Raw genomic sequence first — 18587 nt, 5'->3', positions numbered from 1 at the left:
TGGTTCATGGTTATTCATTGAAGATTTTTATGCGTAAGTAGCTGACTTCACCTGGTTTTACTAAAAAAAAATGTATGACAATGACACAATTGAAGTCACTTTCCATTGTCACGAGAGACGAGTTTTGGATATAAAAAGCTTATTTAGTTGATCGATGACCATAAACTATTCGCTGACTCAGATGAATGGCCGGATCGAAACTCTATGTCTTGTAACAAGTGTGACATAGCGGTTAGAATAAATACTTAATTCCAAAATAGTAGAAAATGCTTGGCTTCCAATGATGGATTTGGGAACCAAAAGCCCTTTATGCTCCTATTACTATTGGCTGAGATCTCTACTGGAGAGCCATCCTACCGTCTTTTGTCTTTACCGTCTTTCTTTGATCATCGTTCCGTAGTTTGATTTTTGTGGCTAAGTAGCAGCCACATAGGGATCAATTCACACTGTCAAGTTACAGCAAGTCTCTCTTGCTTTTGATAGTTGTTGGAACTAATTATTATTTCACATCAGCATATCTGTCAAAGACGTTATGAGTAGTCATAGGCCACAATGCCCGACAACCAGTTTTGGGTTGAGGTGGTTAGATTGATAATTCCGCTATCTTAACACTGATATTTATCTGCATCCGGTTACAGTTGAAGCTGGCTCCAACAGAGTTAAAAGACATTATGATGACGTCATTTCCAAAGCAGTTCCATTCATTCTAAAGTGAATATTGCTGTATACATTGATTTGAATACTGATATAAAATACCATGCTCTACTTTATTACATAAGGCGAAAAAATCTTTTTAATAACTGCTTGGACCTGACCGGGTTTTAATTCATGATCTTAGAGGCGGTATGATTTCCGAAATGTCCATTAGGTAAGCATTTTGAGCCGGATGGTAATCCGCTTGGCACGACAAAAAATACTCCAACGCAATTTTAATCCAAGTATTTTAATTATTATCTACGCTTGCAAAGGAGATCATTCAAGTCTCGAACATTTTGTACCCAAAAATGAAAGTGCCGGCCAGAGAAAAAAAATAGTAGATTCTCGTAGAGAATAATGCCCTGAAGATTTTTAACTATTACAAGAATCGCCTACAATTAACCCCCAGGCTGCTACTGGACTTTGAAAGTACAAAAAATCCCACAATGTTTGAACATCACATTACGGCCCCAAACTGGAGGAGGCAGGCGCTGCTTTCAAGCAACTCCTGCCCAACCTGAGAGACCCAAAACCTTTCTTTTTTTTTTCTTTAATGGGAAATCATCAAATGAACCCTCCCGCTATAGGTTAGCACCGTAAATGGGAGACTCTTACTGAATAAAACCCATCATGTTCCTTCTTAAGCCCTTTATGTACCAGGGCCATGGTCTGTAAATCTTTCGAACAATCCCGCAGCCCCGGCAGACCTTGGCCCTGGAGGGCCCTGCTGGGGTTTTGCTGACGCCAGAGTAAAAATATCGCAGATTCTGAACGAGAATAATATCCTGAAGATTTTTTACTTTTATAAGGAATGTCTTCGTATAACCCTTAGACTGCTATTTGAGTTTAAAATGTGCGTACCGTGAATAAAAAACCGAAATCGAAGTAATTCCAGTAATCAAATACAGAATTTTTATAACTGACCGAACATCTACGATTACTCCCCCTGTTACACCGATGAGGCTCTTACTGATTTAAACCCGTCTACCCAAACCAGCGGTAACTCTTTCGGACAATCCCACACCTCGGCAGGTTTTGGCCATGGTGGGCCCCATTGGTGTTTTTGCTGACTCTCTGAGGAAGGCATTGAACAACGCTCGCCGCCGACACGGGCCTTTTGTCTCCAAAGAGACGGAGGGATGATGAGAGAGCCACCCGAAACTCACCGCCCACAGACCCACGCTTACGGAGGCCAGGAGTCGTTCGAAATCCGGCGTCCGTGGTATCTTCCACGTCCACCGCAGCGGCTGGGATGAGAGGCGCGAGCTCTCAGTTGTTCTACCGCCTCTAGCATAAATGATCCGCAAATGGAGACGATATCATCCCATTCCCACCTGGCCCTATAGTTTCGGGTGGCTCATTGTCCCTCTGTCTACTTGGAAACAACCACTTTGGGCCCTGCAGCAAACCCTGCCCTGGTTCATGGTCAGAAGGAACATGATGGGTTGCAATCAGTAAGTCTCCTCGGTGTAGCATAGGGAGGGGTAATCGTAGACATTCAGTTATTTAATAATAAAAAAATACTATAGACGTTATTTCTCGTAACATTCCAGTATAGATTTTTTATTCACGGTACGCACACTTTAAACTCAAATAGCAGTCTAAGGGTTAAACGAAGACGTTCCTTATAAAAGTAAAAAATCTTAAGGATATTATTCTCGTTGAGAATCTGCGATATTTTTACTCTGGCGTCAGCAAAACCCCAGCAGGGCCCTCCAGGGCCAAGGCCTGCCGGGGCTGCGGGATTGTTCGAAAGAGTTACCGTGGCCCTGGTATGTATATAAAGTAGTAGTAAGAGTCTCACAGTCCCTCACGCTGCTAACCTACAGCGGCAGGGGTCATTTGATGATTTCCCATCAAAGAAAAAAAAAAGAAGAAAGGGTTTAGGCCCCTCAGGTTGCACAGGAATTGCTTGAAGGCAGCGCCTGCCTCCTCCAGTTTGGGGCCGTAATGTGATGTTCAAACATTGTGGGATTTTTTTGTACTTTCAAAATCCAGTAGCAGCCTGGGGGTTAATTGTAGACGATTCATGTAGTAGTAAAAAATCTTCAGGGCATTATTCTCTACGAGAATCTACATTTTTTTTACTCTGGCCGGCACTTTCAGTTTTGGGTACGAAATGAATGATCTCCTTTCGTGGTCTGGTTAACCACTTCGGCAGTCAAATTGTTATCTTGGAAGGAGCAATCATAATTATATTACGCATAACTTGATAACTATCAAATTGCCTCGGCAAAATTTTATAAATATCACCACTACTATCATCATGATTTTCAATGAATACGATACGATATGCAAATCTGTAGAGATAAGGGGGATTACATCAATTCATAATTTTACTTTGAACATGATAATTTGTTTTTATGAATGACTCTAAAATATACAAAGCTTAATGGATCTGCTCTCTGCATTTATTACAAAAAGAATGGTTTTCGATTTTCTATCGACCTGTAAAACCTCATAAGTAACTGTTGACATTAATGCGGTTAATTTAATCAAGGCGGTACGTAAGTTCAATCGTGATTAGGTTTATATTAAGGAATTCAGACCATAATTTTAACAGTGAAATCGTACATTTGAGCGAATTACCAGAAGTAGGCATCTAATTATACAAAGGAAGCAACAAAACTATTCTAGAATACCAATTTAAAAGATTTCTCTAGGCCTAAATGAGAGTACCTACATATCTTATGTCCTACTTTCATATAAAGCTATACCTTTCAGGTCCAAGTTATGGTAACATTAATAAGCTTATAGACAAATTCTTGGTGCTCTAATTCATCTGATTGACAACCTTCACATTGATTACGTAAATTACGTCATAGATCTGCGCGCGCGTTGTGGGTTACAAACATGACGCCCCGAGCGGCAGCAAATTGATTCAATACTCTCTCGTAACGTCTCCGGTATATATTGAGCTAATGACTATGTTAATTCATCAGTTCCACTACGGAAGTCTTAGAAGAAAGAACAAAATGTTTACCAAAGTACGTGTGACATCATATGAGTGAACAATACATTAGATATATTATTTTATAATAATAACTTAACGTTTTCTGTTGTTCTAGGTGATAGTGTTCACTTTTGTTGCGGCAGTTTTGTGCGAAGAACATGGATATTCCCTCAGGAATCACCACGAACCAGCCAAGGAGTACAGACAACATTATGAACATAATCCCATAAGAGTTCACGAGGAACAGGAGAGTTCGAGTGAAGCTCAGTACAACGCTGCTCCTGAAGGCCATGGGCTTGGAGGTCATGCCTATTCTTCGCAGAGCATTATTCACCACGCGGCAGCTCATGCTGGCCAGGGAGAATCTCAGGAGTCTCATAACGACCATGTTGCTCCAGTGTACCAGTATGTGCAAGAAGAGCCCGAACACCACCAGGCACCAGCTCAACACGAAATTCCAGCTCATCACTACCAGACTGTTCATTTCGCCCCCGCTCAAGCTCATCACGAGGTTCAGTCGTACGCTCCTGAGCACGGCCATGCCCAATCTCAATACGCTCAAGCTCACGAAGGTCTGAACTACCACCACGGCGCTAACGCACATGAAGGTTTGAGCTTCCACCATGGTGCTCAGCTCCACACATCAGTCCACCATCCCGCTCCTGTTCACCACGTTGCTCCCGTCCACCACGCCGTTCCCGTTCATCACGCTGCTCCTGTTCATCATGCCTCCCCAGTACACCACGAAGTACCTGCTCACCACGAAGCCCCCGCCCACCACGCAGTACCAGTACATCACGATATCCACGCTCACGATTCCCACGATGAGCCCATCGACTATTACGTAAGTGTCCAACACTAGAATATAAAACACTTATTTCCGACTTACAGTTTTATGGTAACTTTCTATTCATTTATTCCAATCACAAATTGAACCGTTTAAACCTCTTTAGTTGAGTAGTCGCATTTAAATGGCCCTTATTAAGTTTATATGTCTTACTATTCTAGGCATACCCTAAGTACCAGTACGAGTACAAAGTGGAGGACCCTCACACCGGTGACAACAAGTTCCAGCATGAGTTCCGTGATGGAGACGTCGTAAAGGGAGTGTACAGCCTCCAGGAAGCTGATGGATCTGTCAGGACTGTTGAATACAGCTCTGATAAACATCACGGGTAAGCAACGATTCCTTACTCGTATATACAAAAGGTTTGGTCAGGCATGCAAAAGGCTCCTGAAGGAACAAAGTAGGACTTTGAAAGTTTCTCACTAGCTCAGTCCAATACTATTCTGTCTCATTCATAATAAGTCGAACGAATATCAGCATACTCAATCATTAATTCATTTCATATTGTAAAATTGTGAGTCGATCTTAATAGTTCGGAGTCTAGACTTAAATTTAGCGCCGAGTCACGCACCGCCTTCGATTGAACTGATTTAGCTTTCTATTTCGTATCATCACCTGTCTTATTACCTGCATTGTATATTGAATAAGTTGTAACTGTACCTGTTTCTCCTACAGATTCAATGCTGTCGTGAAGCACTCCGCCCCTGGTCATCATGTCCAGATTGAAAGCCATCATCAGAACTAAGACAAGACTGATCAATTTGTTCTGCTGTTTTATAGTCTTTATTGTTACTAGATGTGTACTTGCCTACCTGTATTAATCTTTAATAAAGTTTATTTAATATTATTATGATGTAAAAATGTTGTTCTGAATTGCTTATGATTTCTTATGAATTTTCAGCTTTTAGTAAAAAGAAGCATTATGATAACGATATATATATAATCTTATGGCAATGATTCAAGACTAAAAAAAATAGAAGTTTTCAGTACTGTATTAAGTTAATTAATGTTTTCAATTACTTTGAAAACTTAAGCAATAACAGTGCGTGTTATTGTATTACTTTGTAATAAAGTTTTTTTCATTCAATCATAAGAAATACAAAGAAATTTAAATCAAGCAGTTACTTCAACGCTATAAAACTGTAACTTACATAACGTTAAACTTCGCAAGAATACGGTTCCTATTTAGTTCCCATTAAGGGAAATACAAGCGAGCCTGATTTGCCAATCAAAACAATATAAACTTATTAATATTACGACTGCGGAAAGCGACTGAGCGTTTCGAAATCATTATACAAGTACAGTAGACTGCACATCAGTGGTAACTGTCATGCACCTTAACTCAATAGTAATAAGTACGATTTTCCTATAAAACTGTTACCACAGACCTGAAGTTGACTGTACCAACTTATGTATGTAGGTACGTGCTCTTATTGATATAATTATTTGAGATTAATCACGATTGACACTGATGACCTACTTGTCTATCACGATCATTTTGTTTTATATCAATCAAAGTAATTAAGAGAACATTATACAATTGGGTTCAGACATGTTTGTTTATTAGCATGTGAAAGGTCTGAGAAAGAAGGAAGTTATTTAAAAGGATATCTGGTCCAGTTTTTGAATTTTGAAATTGACTGCTTTCATTTTGATTTATTAAACATGACTTGGAAAGTATTAAGTAATTTTGTAACCAAGCTTTCAAATGAAATGTCATTATGTATTGTGGTTGTACCGAAACTTCGATTGACTTGAAAGACGCCAAAGTTTGCCATGGCTGGGGGATTGTTCGAAAGGTTTACCGCAGCCCTGGTACAGAAAGGGCTCAAGAAGAAACATGGTGGGATTTAGTCAGTAAAATTTTGACACTCTCTCACTGAAACTTACCGTAGGTAAAAAAAATGGCCTGATTAACTTATTATGTGGTGAAAATAAAAACGAAAACCTTACTTCAACACATTAGACTAGATATATTTAACGAGCAAACAATATAAAAAGGTAACATGTTCTCAGGTACTGTCGGTATGTTGTTAATGATGGTACTGCTGTTCGTGGCCGTGACCATGACCGTGCTTGGTTTCAGTCTTCACCACTGCGTTGAAGCTGAAATGAAACAACATTCGTTAGTAAAGAAAATTCTAATTCTATATTCACATAAAAAGATGTAACATAGCCAATAAACATTTCCCCATCGTTGTCAAATAAATATAGTTGTATGATAATGGCATGATGAATGAAAATGAAGTATTAAGCCTGTCTTTTATATAACCATACAATAATGGACACGTATTACACGTCATTGTTTTTAAACTCTGTCGTCACGCCTATTGGAAAGAGAATGCAAGTTTCAGAAAGAATTCAAAAAGGCGGATAACTTGCACACGAAAATATTCAGAAACAGTGAAAGTCTTGCACATATTACCTCTCATTTCTCGCTGATTATTACATAAATATTTACATAATTACAAAATTCAATTTAGAGTTTTATTTTCAAAATTAATGAAAGCAACTGTGCACTACCTAAAAATGTTCTAAGAAAATATCAAGATTTCTTCATACCCATTGTGCTTGTCGGCGGAGTACTCAACGGTACGGATGGAGCCGTCAGAATCGTGGAGGCTGTACACTCCCTTAACGTTTTCGCCGTCGCGAGACTCGTGTTGGTACTTGTTGTCGCCGGTGTGAGGGTCTTCGATCTTGTATTCGTACTCGTATTTGGGGTGGGCCTGGAATAATAATAGCGTTGAAAAAGTCTGTAGGATGTTAAAAAAATATAGCACTAGTATAGACGTGAGCGTTACGTCAAAATATTTGACTAATTGTGCAAAATAGTGATAACATTTAATTTTCTACTTTACATGGTACAGAAATTATATTTGACTGGTTTTTCACATTTTCACATTTTCTTTTATTGCCTTCAAATATAACTGAAAGTTAAACTTACATAATAATCAACATGGTGTTCTCCGTGGTGTTGTTGCTTCTCATGGCGAGCAGACTCAACATGGTGCACAGGGGCTTCATGGTGTACCGAGATAGGAGCCTGGTGCACGGCTATGGGAACATACTGGATAGGCTGCTGATGAATGATATGTTCTCCACCGTGATGACCTTGAGAAATTCCGTGGTAACCTTGAGAAATTCCGTGTCCTTGAGAAATTTCGTGATGACCCTGGATAATTTCATGATGGCCCTGGGAAAGCCCGTGATGTCCTTGGGATATTTCGTGATGACCTTGGGAGATTTCATGGTGACCGTGGGAGCTTTCCTGGTGTCCGTGGGCAATGTCGTGTCTGATGATGGATTGGGAAGAGTAGGCGTGGCCGTGTTCGTGACCATGATGGTCTTGGGCACAGACCGCCGCTACAGCCAGGGCAAAGAAAATCTGGAATAAAAATGTTAAGTATGTTAGCTTAGATTTAACTAGGATAATCTTATCAAATGATGTTGCAGCTTCGTATGAACTTTTTTTGAATATTTAATTTTTTCCATGAAGAAAGGTACTCACTTTTGAGATCATTGTGCACGTATGTGATGTTATGCACTTATTAAATAAATGATATAATTTCCGAAATCAAGAGCCTTTTTATACCTCGAAAAAGTGCGTAAAATCTGCACTTAGCGACAGCATAATTATTATGTAACCAGGTTGAAAACAGGTTCCAATTTTATCACCTGTTCTGCGAACGGTGTATGCACTTACATTTCACTTGCATTTTTATGTAAACCTAATGAGAAGCCAAAGAAATTCTTTACAGTGGAAACTTTTGACGTCGCCGCGTCGCTCGAATTTTATGGCTGCTAAAAGAGCGCTACTGTGTGTGTAAAATATATAAGTATAGTTAGGTATATAAGTATAAATTGTAATGTTGGATGAATGTATAATTAGGCAAATATAAGTAGTATTTTTAAAATAGAGACAAACTGGTCCAGTCATGTTATAATAAAAAAACGTTACTATATGACAAAATATTATATTTAATTTACTTTATTATCAGTCACAAAAACCTAAGTTTCTGCACAGCACCCCGCAAGCAATCATCTAACGTTTCACAAAATGTATGAAGCTCGAAAATAAAATAAAAAACACGAAAAACTTACACACTATAAGAAAATATAATACAAAAGGTTCTAATGGTCGTAAAATAGATGAATGAATGTAAAAAGTTCTAAGCTAATTTGGGCCTATGTCCCTATACATATTATGAAACGGTTAGGCTGTAAGCATTCTATTCTGGAAGCCTTTCGTTGATGCTCATTCGTGGTCGCATTCCGTCCGTGCTTAAGCTACGTAGTAATAAATAGGTGTCGTCGTGGTCGGTCTAGGCCTATGGCTGGGTGGTGGCCTAGCCGTGGTAGATGGGTCCGTGCCCGAGGGCTGGGGCGGCCACTACGGCGTGGCCAGCGGGGTGCGCTGCGTGGCCGGTTCTGCTAACTACAGCGTTGAAGCTGAAATAGAATTATATATTTTCTGATATTTTAAAGATGAAGTCTAGAGGTGATTTACTAATTGCTGTTGCTTTTCTTTCTCATAAAAGTCTTAGTTCGCTATGAAAATATTCTGTCTTGTAGTTTTTCGTACATTGAAACACTGCTTGATTATATGCATTCGCTCAAGTCGCTGTATTTGTATCCAGATAAACTGATTTATGCTTTTTCAGCTAATTTTAATACCATAGTTTTTTAAAGTACATACGCATAATGTATTAGCATTACTTATCATCATCATCAACTAAGAGTTAACTAAGCTCAATAACATCCTTCTTACCCATTATGATCATCAGCAGAATAGTTGACAGTGCGCACGGTGCCATCGGGTTCGACGAGGGAGTACTGGCCTTTCACGACATCACCATCACGGGCTTCCCACTGGCTCTTTTGATCGCCTGTGTGGCCATCAGTGACTCCGTAGTTGAACTGGTAGCGGGGGTGGGCCTGGAATTTGTAGGGAAAGTGTCATAAAGTGGTATGCTGAAATTATTCTTAATATGTCTACATGTCTATTAGTGATAGCCTCATTTTAATGAACATTGTGAGGAAACTTGGCCTCAAAGTCACAGCCCTAGTCAATACATGAAAGGCTTAAAAAGGAACATGGTAGGATTTAGACATTTCCCACCAAAATAAAAACAACGCAAATTCGCTTTGAGCAATGGTTTTTACTTTTCTTTTCTCTGAATGAAAAGAGAGCAGAAGGGTTATCAAACGGCTGATGATCACGAGAAGAGAAATGATGCCAGAACTCACATATATTTCAACAGGGGCAGCGGCGTGCGCGAGGGGTGCACGGTATACCGGCGCGTGCGCAACCACGGCGCCGTGACCTGCAATCGACCTGATATTATAAATTTATACACAGAATTTTATAGAAAACTGAAAAAAACATAATTGAAGGACAGGTGATTTGTTTTCCACGTACGTGTGGTTGTTCCTTTCAAGAAGCAGAAATGGAAGTTTGTATTTAGATGTGAAGTATTTCTCTCAACACAGGAAACAACACGTCATTTACATCGCCCATACCTAATCCGTATCCCAAAGCGGGTGCGGCAATAGCCGGCGCCGCGGCAGCGTAGCCTCCGTAACCTCCGTAGCCATGCGCAAGGGCAGGGGCGCCCAGTACGATGCTCTGTGTCGAGAGCGCGCCGTGACCGCCCGCGATCAACCCGCCGCGTGCGACGCTGACTAGCGCGCAAGCGAACAACACCTGTAAGAGGGTTAGATTAGATGGACGTTTGTGATAGAACATTTGATTGATGGGACGTTTCTGATACCTAGAACATTTGATGACCTATTTTTGATTTTTGATGAAAGTTCATATTGGTGTGACAGAACATTCGTAACCATCAATGAAATATGGAATGTACAGAAATTAGCTTTCAATTTATTTTACACGTTAATGTAGAAATAATATTACTTGTGAGATGACGGCAGATAGATGAGTTTGGAAAGAAAAAACTGCGATGACCCCAAATAAAATTGGGATAAGGGCAGGAGGATGATTATGAATGTGACTGGCTAATTTATCTGTCCGATTGTATATACAATGCTGTATCCTGCTGTATCAGCTATATAATTCGTTCAATCAAATAGGAATGTAGCTGTCACAGATAAATACACTCTAAACTTTAATTTGTTATCAGAAACCTTTCATCATTACTATTTCTAGACTTCTGGACTAAAATATAACACCACCAGCTCACAAAGCCACCAAAAATGACCACATGTCACCAAGCACAAACTCAAATCACTTTACCTTAGCGAACATTATGATTAAGTTTGGTCTAAGTTCAAACGGTACGTCACTCTAAGCACTAGGGCTTGTTGTGTGCCGAATTCTAAGATACCGGGCGTTTATATAGAGGCTGTATGTCCTATAGGTACAGGCTAGGGTCCCACTCGGGCGTGTCGCAGGAAACTGTATGTAGCTGCACGTATGTGGCGGTGGGCGCCGCAAACTAGATCGGTGGCATGTCATGGATATGGGTGTTAAAAACCTTTTGTTAACATTTGCAGAAGAACACCTTGATAGTACTATAAGATATAGAAACCTTATCAAAAGTGATGTAGATCTCCCCCAACAAACTCCCCTGCTCATGTCACTATAAATTGTTGTCACACCTCGCTCACCAGCTTCAACCCCAACACCATACGTAATATAAACCAGAAATGTGAAAATATTGTTTCTCATCACCAGCATCCGCCTTCACAGTAGTAAATTGTATCCTGCCTCTATAGCTACCGAATATTAAAGTCCAAAATAATAAGTCGTATCCATATAATGCTCATGCTCATAGTTCAAAGCGTACAGCGCTAAGAATTGGTATCAGAATAGTAAATAAATACATTTATAGCTACCACAGCCGTGCTGTACATTCTTACAAAATAAATTAATCTGAAACACACTACGTACTTGAATTATTGTCTTTTAGACAATCAGCTTTTACAGCTACCAAGTTCGGCCATTGTTGCTATGATTGGGTCTATGAAGTCACGAATTTCTCAGGAACCCTTTGACTTATAAAAGTAATTTATAGCTGGTCAATCGATATAATAAACACTTCAAAATGCCAAAATATTAACTTTAACACATTCATTCACCATGGGTAAGCACTTAAAGTTCTTTCATATGATAACTTTGGTGTATGTTCAATAAGTAAGAAGCAAAGATTTGCAAGCAACGGATATATTTTGCAAGATCTTTAAGTTCATCAAAGCTAAAGAGGATATGATGAAAACATGGAAGTGTTAGTTTCATTGGTATTTTCGTCTTAGTCTATCAACATATTATTTTCTCGAATAACAAAATTCGATCTTGGGAAACTGCAGCAAAGCTTACGCCACATATGATACATTTAAGATACAAGAAACTAGTTTCAACTACATATTTATAGGACGAAATAAAACGCATAACATTTGTCAGAACAAATACCTAGACTTTTGTGACTAAAAAACTTTTGGTCCTAAAATGGGTGATTGAATCAAATGTCAGTTTCCAATAATGGAAGCATAAATACATTGTACCCACTAAAATGGCTTTTGGCTATGAGAAAATTGCTTTGACTGTCAATTTTGGTTATCTAGCGTTGGTTATGCATTGTTTTAAAAGCGCCTGTGTGACGAATAAGGACCTGTGTATTGAGAATCGTGTCAAAGTTATACAAAGTTATATATTGAATCATAAACACTCAACAATTAAAATATAAGGAGTAGGTAACCAGTGTGTTCAGTACATGAACATAAATTGTTAATTTTTGATCTGGCAACTACATGTAATGATGGCAACATTGCCATCTTTTACTCTTCGCTTTTCTGTCATTTTCATCAGATCATTGTTGTTTTATATTCAATTTTTACAATAAATATCGAAGTCTGCTATATTTTCTTAATATAGCATTCAAACAGTTCGTATATTGATTTCGATTTTTTTAAAATTCCATTACCAACTTTCAATGTAAGCCTGGTCAATGATCGTAACAAAAAAATACACTTGCAAGCGACTTTTTTGTAAACTTCGAGACAAGTCGTGTATTTGTGCCCACAAAGAATGTGTGAACATGCATCTGACATGCGTGTAAGACATTTTAAAAGCCACGGATACGCCGCTTGATAACAATAATGTACGTGGGCTACACATGAAGGCTTCATACGCCCCCGCTGAACTTGTTAGGTGATACTTACAACCTTTTATTTGGTTATGGACGTTACACTACATTATGATATAAGATGTTCGAAAGCAGTTTTTTTAACTTTTAAATTTTATTTCTTACATCAGCTAGTTCGGATAAAATTGATCAATGAATCACTACAAAAGCATTTGTATTAGCATATTCCGAAAATAGCTCTAAAACTTGTTAGCACTGAATTAAAATTAGACCTACAAGCAAACCACACTTTATTCATTAAGGGGCAATTCCTCTGGCATTTGAACAGACCGTTGTTAATGTCATTCAATTTATAACCGATCCTGAAATGATCTGTTTACGTGTTATCATAAATGATAGATTCTGTCAAGTAAGTAATAAATCATAGTGAAATTGGTAGGAATAATAAGTAAATCGTTTGGGCTTATTCTATTTGGTTAAGGTTCTGGCAATACATTTTAAGGAATTGTGTTTAATCATTTGAATCTGTACCTTTTAAGGGACTGAAACTTATTTATATCGGGTGTGTCATACCTAATCACATTAAATCCTATCACATATCCTACTAATATTATAAATGTGAAAGTTTGTAGGAATGTATGTATGTTTGTTTTTCTCTCACGCAAAAACGGCTGGACCAATTTAGTTGAAATTTGGTATGTAGAGGTAAATAAATGATACCCTTTATTAACACATATGCTACTTTTTGTCAACACACCTGGTGATTAAGTATGACAGACTTCGTATAAATCCACAAGATTGCACAGTAAAACCGCACTCTAAATCAGGGTGCGAGCGTCTACCGCATAGTCTCGGATGTCAAGTGGCTGTGACTCATCTATCCGAGATCATTGACCCCGTCGCGGTTATCTCAAGCCTCATTGGGCAACTCGGACAGGCCTAGTAGGCTGACACCCGCACTACTTTAGCTATGTTGCAAGTTGAACGAGTTTTTCACCAACATAATTTGCATACGTGATGAAGTTAAGACATGTGAAATATTTTTGCATACTCGTATGTAGATATCATGAAGTAAATGGGGAAAAGATTATGTTTGGACAGTTTTGTGTGATAATAAAGTTATGGTATAGACTTTTAAGTTTACTTACAGGTTGCAATCGTGATATGATTTCTGGAAGCATACCTACGTTTTACTTAATTTATTTATTATCTAGTGTAATAAATTTCATAGTTAATAAGGTGTATCAAGTATAATAATTTCGGCTTAGTGCTGCATTTTTAGGCGTATACAGTGTAATAATTTTAAAACAGTCTCAATTTAGATGACATCATCTTACCGTATGCATAAGTTGTTAACATGCATTTACGCAATTGCACTGTTAATATCAATAAATCATAATCTTACTATGCATATGTCGTGTCTGGCAATTTATTAGCATGTGGGATTTGCTCAATATAATATATCAAAGTGATTAAGCAATTTGTCTCACATATGCTAGTAGCCGGTAGCACGTATGAAACGCCAAGAGTTATGACGAATAGACTAATGTGGTGCAATTATAGTGTAAGTGCTGTTAAATGATGAGCCATTTGATATGCAAGAATTAATTTACGATGATTATGTAATTTTAATTATGAATTCTAGTAAAAGCATTCAACATCCTCCTTGTATTCTGTCCATACTACATGTATTCTGTCCATAGATCTAAAAGGCGCTTAATATAAACACAGATCACAGTAGTTTTTAAACAGACGATAGACTTATGTACGTTATTCAAATATCTTGTTTCTATTTACTAACATCAGCACTCGGCATCCCTGAATAAAGAAATTCTATTGCATATTTAAAAACCGCTCAGCTTCGCATTGGTGAAATCTGTGCCTGTACCTTTATGTATGAGTTTGGAGTATCGATTTATACCTCTAAAAGGTACTTGATTTAGGCTCAAACCTTTCCTATAATCATCACCCTATAATTAAGTAATTTAATACAGCGTTGAAATAATGCAAGCTATTCATCATATATAGGTCATTAGCGCCCACGTTCATATGTAATTGGATTCCAACGAGACCAATATTGTGTTACCCACGAAATATTCGTAAGTCAATAGCTCATACCTTTGGAAACCCTATATGCTTTGTGAAATCGACGGTTCTGGAATTTATGTATGCGCATACAAGTATAATGTGGTACCTTTAGGATGTAGAGAGGCAACGTTTTGCATTTTTAGGGTTCCGTACCCAAAGGGTAAAACGGGAACCCTATTGTTTTCAAATTTTCACAGATGATGTATTTTTGTTCCCTATAACAACAAATACTGAAAACTAGAAAAAAAAAATTTTGGGGGCTCCGATACAACAAACGTGATTTTTTGCTAATTTTAGCTCAATATCGATAATGGCAACATTTACCTCCCCTCTCAGAGACATTTAATGGTCACTTAAGCCATTCCTTAGTGAAGGATTTGTATGACATTCCGTCACTAAGGAGTGACTTAAGTAATCATTAAATGTCTCTGAGTGGGGAGATTAGATGCGGTTTTATAAATAATGGTACGGAACTCTCCGTGTGCGAGTCCTATCGCATTTGGCCGATTTTTTGTATTTGTTTTGTTTTTAAAATGTGAACAGCTAAAGCTGTTTTCTTACGCCGAAAAACATGGAATGTCTTACCTTGGCAAATAAAATCACCATTAACACCATTAACATCCTGGAAGTAATAAAATACTCTAATATGACAATTCCAATGCAAATAGTTATTTTCAAAAAACAAACAGTGTATCAAAAGACCTCGTTATAATATGTCCTTAACACACATGCATAATACATTTAAATTAGGTACCTACATCGGTTCTCAATCTATCACTATACAAATACCAGTCGAACTTAATTAATATTAATGGTTAATGCAAGTGTGTTGAACAGGTGTACTATTTGATTAATTAAGTCCCATTTAGTATGTGAGTATATGATAATTTAAGTACATGGTAATATTGCAGGACATACTTAGCTCATTGTGGCTTACAGCCACACGAGTCGATCGTTCATAAGGATTAGCAAAGAAAATGCTTATCAGTCTTTAAGAGTCCTACTAATGTCCTCCGGCTACGTCAACTGTTCGATGCGCTGGTATATCAATCACCAACCTTCAGTCTCTGGGCTGCTTTGTGAAAGTTTCCTAAAATCCACGAAGCTATTTCGGCCCGACCCGGGAATTGAACCCGAAACCTCATGGGAATAATGCATCTATAGCCAAATTATTTCATACTTATTATTGGGTGCACCTTGAACCTAGAATTATTTATAGAATCTTGAGCCCAGTGCAGACAGCATACCTTTCAGTCTAGTCTAGTTTATAATCTATTATAATAAGCAACAATATAATTCACGCGTGTCAATCTCATTATAGATTTCGTAACTCAAATTGTCAACTTGTCACTTAAGCACGACTTTATTAAACATGGGTCTGATACCATAGAGTTGCGAAACTATTATGTGATAGAAAAGTAACAAGGTGATTATTTATTAGTAAAAAAATTATGCCTTCATTACATTTTTTAATGATCTGTATTCGTTTTTACTGGTATACTAAGTTTGTTTTGTTAATAATATGTCGTGTAATTTCAGACACAATTAATTGAACTGATTACACTACATAGCAGATACACACATATTATAAGTAAATGCGCTTTTTTGTATGATATAAATACTGATATTTACGTGCAGAAAAGATAGAATATCTTCAATTCCGTCACATAATTAATGAAAGCATATATTATTTCCTCTACCGTAACACGTAAATTAATAAATTGGACAGCAAAATTATCGCATAATATTTTGCTACAATCCTCAAATGGAAATTACGGCCATAAATTAAGTGTTTCTCGCAAAAAAAATATGTTAATTTTATCGATCGCTTCCATCGATTACAATTTTATTTCAATTTCACTTAAAACATGCTTAGCTTGTATAATTTGGCTAGATTTTGGTATAAAAAAAATAATTAAAAGTTAATGTAAAAAATATTAAAAGTAATGAATTTCCTGAATAATATAATTACTATTCGTATATTCAATTAAATTATAGTGATTTACGGTTATGGAAAACATCATTATGAAATTCTTGCACGTAGTTGAAAAAAGCGTAATATTATAATCACTTCTGTTTTCTAAATACAGATGTATTAATTTTCTTCACCATATCGCTAAGAATTGCCAATAAGTTAAAATTAGATCTTTCATGCTAAGATCACAGGGAACCTACAAAACAACAGTTAAAGATAAACATAATTTTATTTAATTAGAAGGATAGCATTTGAAATTACATAATCCGATGCGATGTTTAGATACGGAATAAGTAAATCATTAACTTGGTTATTCAAGCAAGTAGCTCTATCTATCGTAGTTTAACTGTATTAACATTACCGTCACATTATGATTATAGGCAAAATAACTGTAAGGCAAATTTTTATTCTAAAATCTTTTGTACAGCCTAATAATTTTAAGGCAATCGTATTACCCTCCCCCCTCCCCCACAAAACAATGGAGATCTAATTTTTACCTGGTCATATATTATATCATATAAAGACTGATCTATCTCCAGCTATCTCGGTGGTTTACACCATACAATAAAATCATATTTAACATATAACATACACTGTCATTTAATATCTTGTCAACATTAACATTTTAGCGCTCAGTATTCTGACCCCACCTGTAATATGATCTGAATTTCGTCTATATATCAGGTTTCCACAGGAACAAGATCGTATGTTGCAAGAACGGATAAAACAAGTGACAGTGCACCGCTGATAATATAGCTGCTGACGGATTTGAGTAATTAAGTAATTAGCGAAATACGAGTCGCAATATTATTATCTCAACTGTAGTCTCAACTACATTGTAGAATTTGTAGGTTGCTGATCTATCAGTTAAATGTATCGCACGGAAGTCCTGACAGAAGGTTTAGAAATAACGTTATTCATTTAAGAATCCTGCTCTACAGAAAGGAATATTTTTTTAAACACCAAGAAAAAATTTTATATGAGTCGGCATTGTCATGAACGCTTAGTAGTAAAAGTGAACTAAATGCATGCAAAATAATAATGTATTTTTTATGTACATCTTAAAGTAAAATTTAAGTTTACTAATACTTTAATGATTAAAGACGAAGTTGAAAATGCAAATGAAAATGCAAAGTGGCGTTAGTAACTAAACGGTGTAATTTATTTAAGTAGGATACTTAGGCGACAGCTAGTAACATTCTTGCAATATTTTAAATACTCTCTCTGTTGATTATGTCTAGACTAAAATGCAAATAAAAACTAGCTACAATTTTATTGCATTTAATTGCTTCTTAATTATGTTTTCTTAATAAAAATGTAAGCCTAAAAAACGTTTCTATTATTACTAGTACTTCTATTCACTTTTACTGTAATTAACTTCTGGATTAAATCAAATTGTTAGGATCTGAAAAGGGTATCAGTAGGAGCCGGGTTGCTAGGATTGCTAAGACTGTAATTATCCTTCAAATCACCAATCAATATTATACCAAAAGACAAAACTTAACAAAAGACATTTTAATGTGCTGTATGTAGCTACACTCTCTTGAGTTTCTATTTGAAGATCACAAGTTGTATTATTCTGGCAAAAAATTGTGATCTATGAAATGTGTTAAGTGCTCAATAAATGTATCCGCTTTTAGATAAAGTGAATGTATTAATTAATGTTGTCAAGTAACATTTTAAGAAGCATAAACGCGCATGGTTTTCTGATAAAGCTTCAACTCATATCGACTTGCTCTAGTTCGTGTATTGCAATTAGTGTCCACATTCCTTCAGAAATTGTAGTATTGCTCGAAAATTAATCAATTATTTATGTATTCAGTTTAAACCACACATGTTATCTATGGAGTTTCAACAAACAGGATATACCTACGTGAAGTACGGAGTTTACAATCTCTTCATAAATTGTTTGATCATTTTGCA

The 18587-nt window shown here is 37.0% G+C and overlaps 3 protein-coding genes across 3 annotated transcripts; 1 reads left to right on the top strand and 2 right to left on the bottom strand.

Annotated features, from left to right (window-relative positions):
- The first annotated feature begins 3624 nt into the window (after positions 1-3624).
- LOC135116819 (histidine-rich protein PFHRP-II-like) lies at positions 3625-5357 on the top strand. Its single transcript, XM_064034397.1, has 4 exons — positions 3625-3683; positions 3765-4493; positions 4658-4824; positions 5172-5357. Exons 1-4 carry the CDS (start codon positions 3672-3674, stop codon positions 5239-5241), a joined length of 978 nt encoding a protein of 325 aa, XP_063890467.1. The 5' UTR covers positions 3625-3671; the 3' UTR covers positions 5242-5357.
- A 1088-nt stretch (positions 5358-6445) lies between these two features.
- Positions 6446-8042, bottom strand: LOC110374855 (histidine-rich glycoprotein). Its single transcript, XM_021332752.3, has 4 exons — positions 8008-8042; positions 7444-7884; positions 7059-7225; positions 6446-6602 (listed from the first exon to the last, which is right to left on the bottom strand). Exons 1-4 carry the CDS (start codon positions 8017-8019, stop codon positions 6530-6532), a joined length of 693 nt encoding a protein of 230 aa, XP_021188427.3. The 5' UTR covers positions 8020-8042; the 3' UTR covers positions 6446-6529.
- Positions 8043-9263: 1221 nt separating this feature from the next.
- Positions 9264-10827, bottom strand: LOC135116887 (cuticle protein 19-like). The gene is made up of 4 exons (XM_064034527.1): positions 10753-10827; positions 10020-10203; positions 9747-9823; positions 9264-9434 (listed from the first exon to the last, which is right to left on the bottom strand). Exons 1-4 carry the CDS (start codon positions 10762-10764, stop codon positions 9264-9266), a joined length of 444 nt encoding a protein of 147 aa, XP_063890597.1. The 5' UTR covers positions 10765-10827.
- Positions 10828-18587: the final 7760 nt, after the last annotated feature.

Source organism: Helicoverpa armigera, chromosome 4 (genome assembly GCF_030705265.1).
Source record: "Helicoverpa armigera isolate CAAS_96S chromosome 4, ASM3070526v1, whole genome shotgun sequence".
In the NCBI taxonomy this organism is placed as follows: Eukaryota; Metazoa; Arthropoda; class Insecta; order Lepidoptera; family Noctuidae; genus Helicoverpa; species Helicoverpa armigera.
This window is presented reverse-complemented; position numbering and strand designations above follow the sequence as displayed.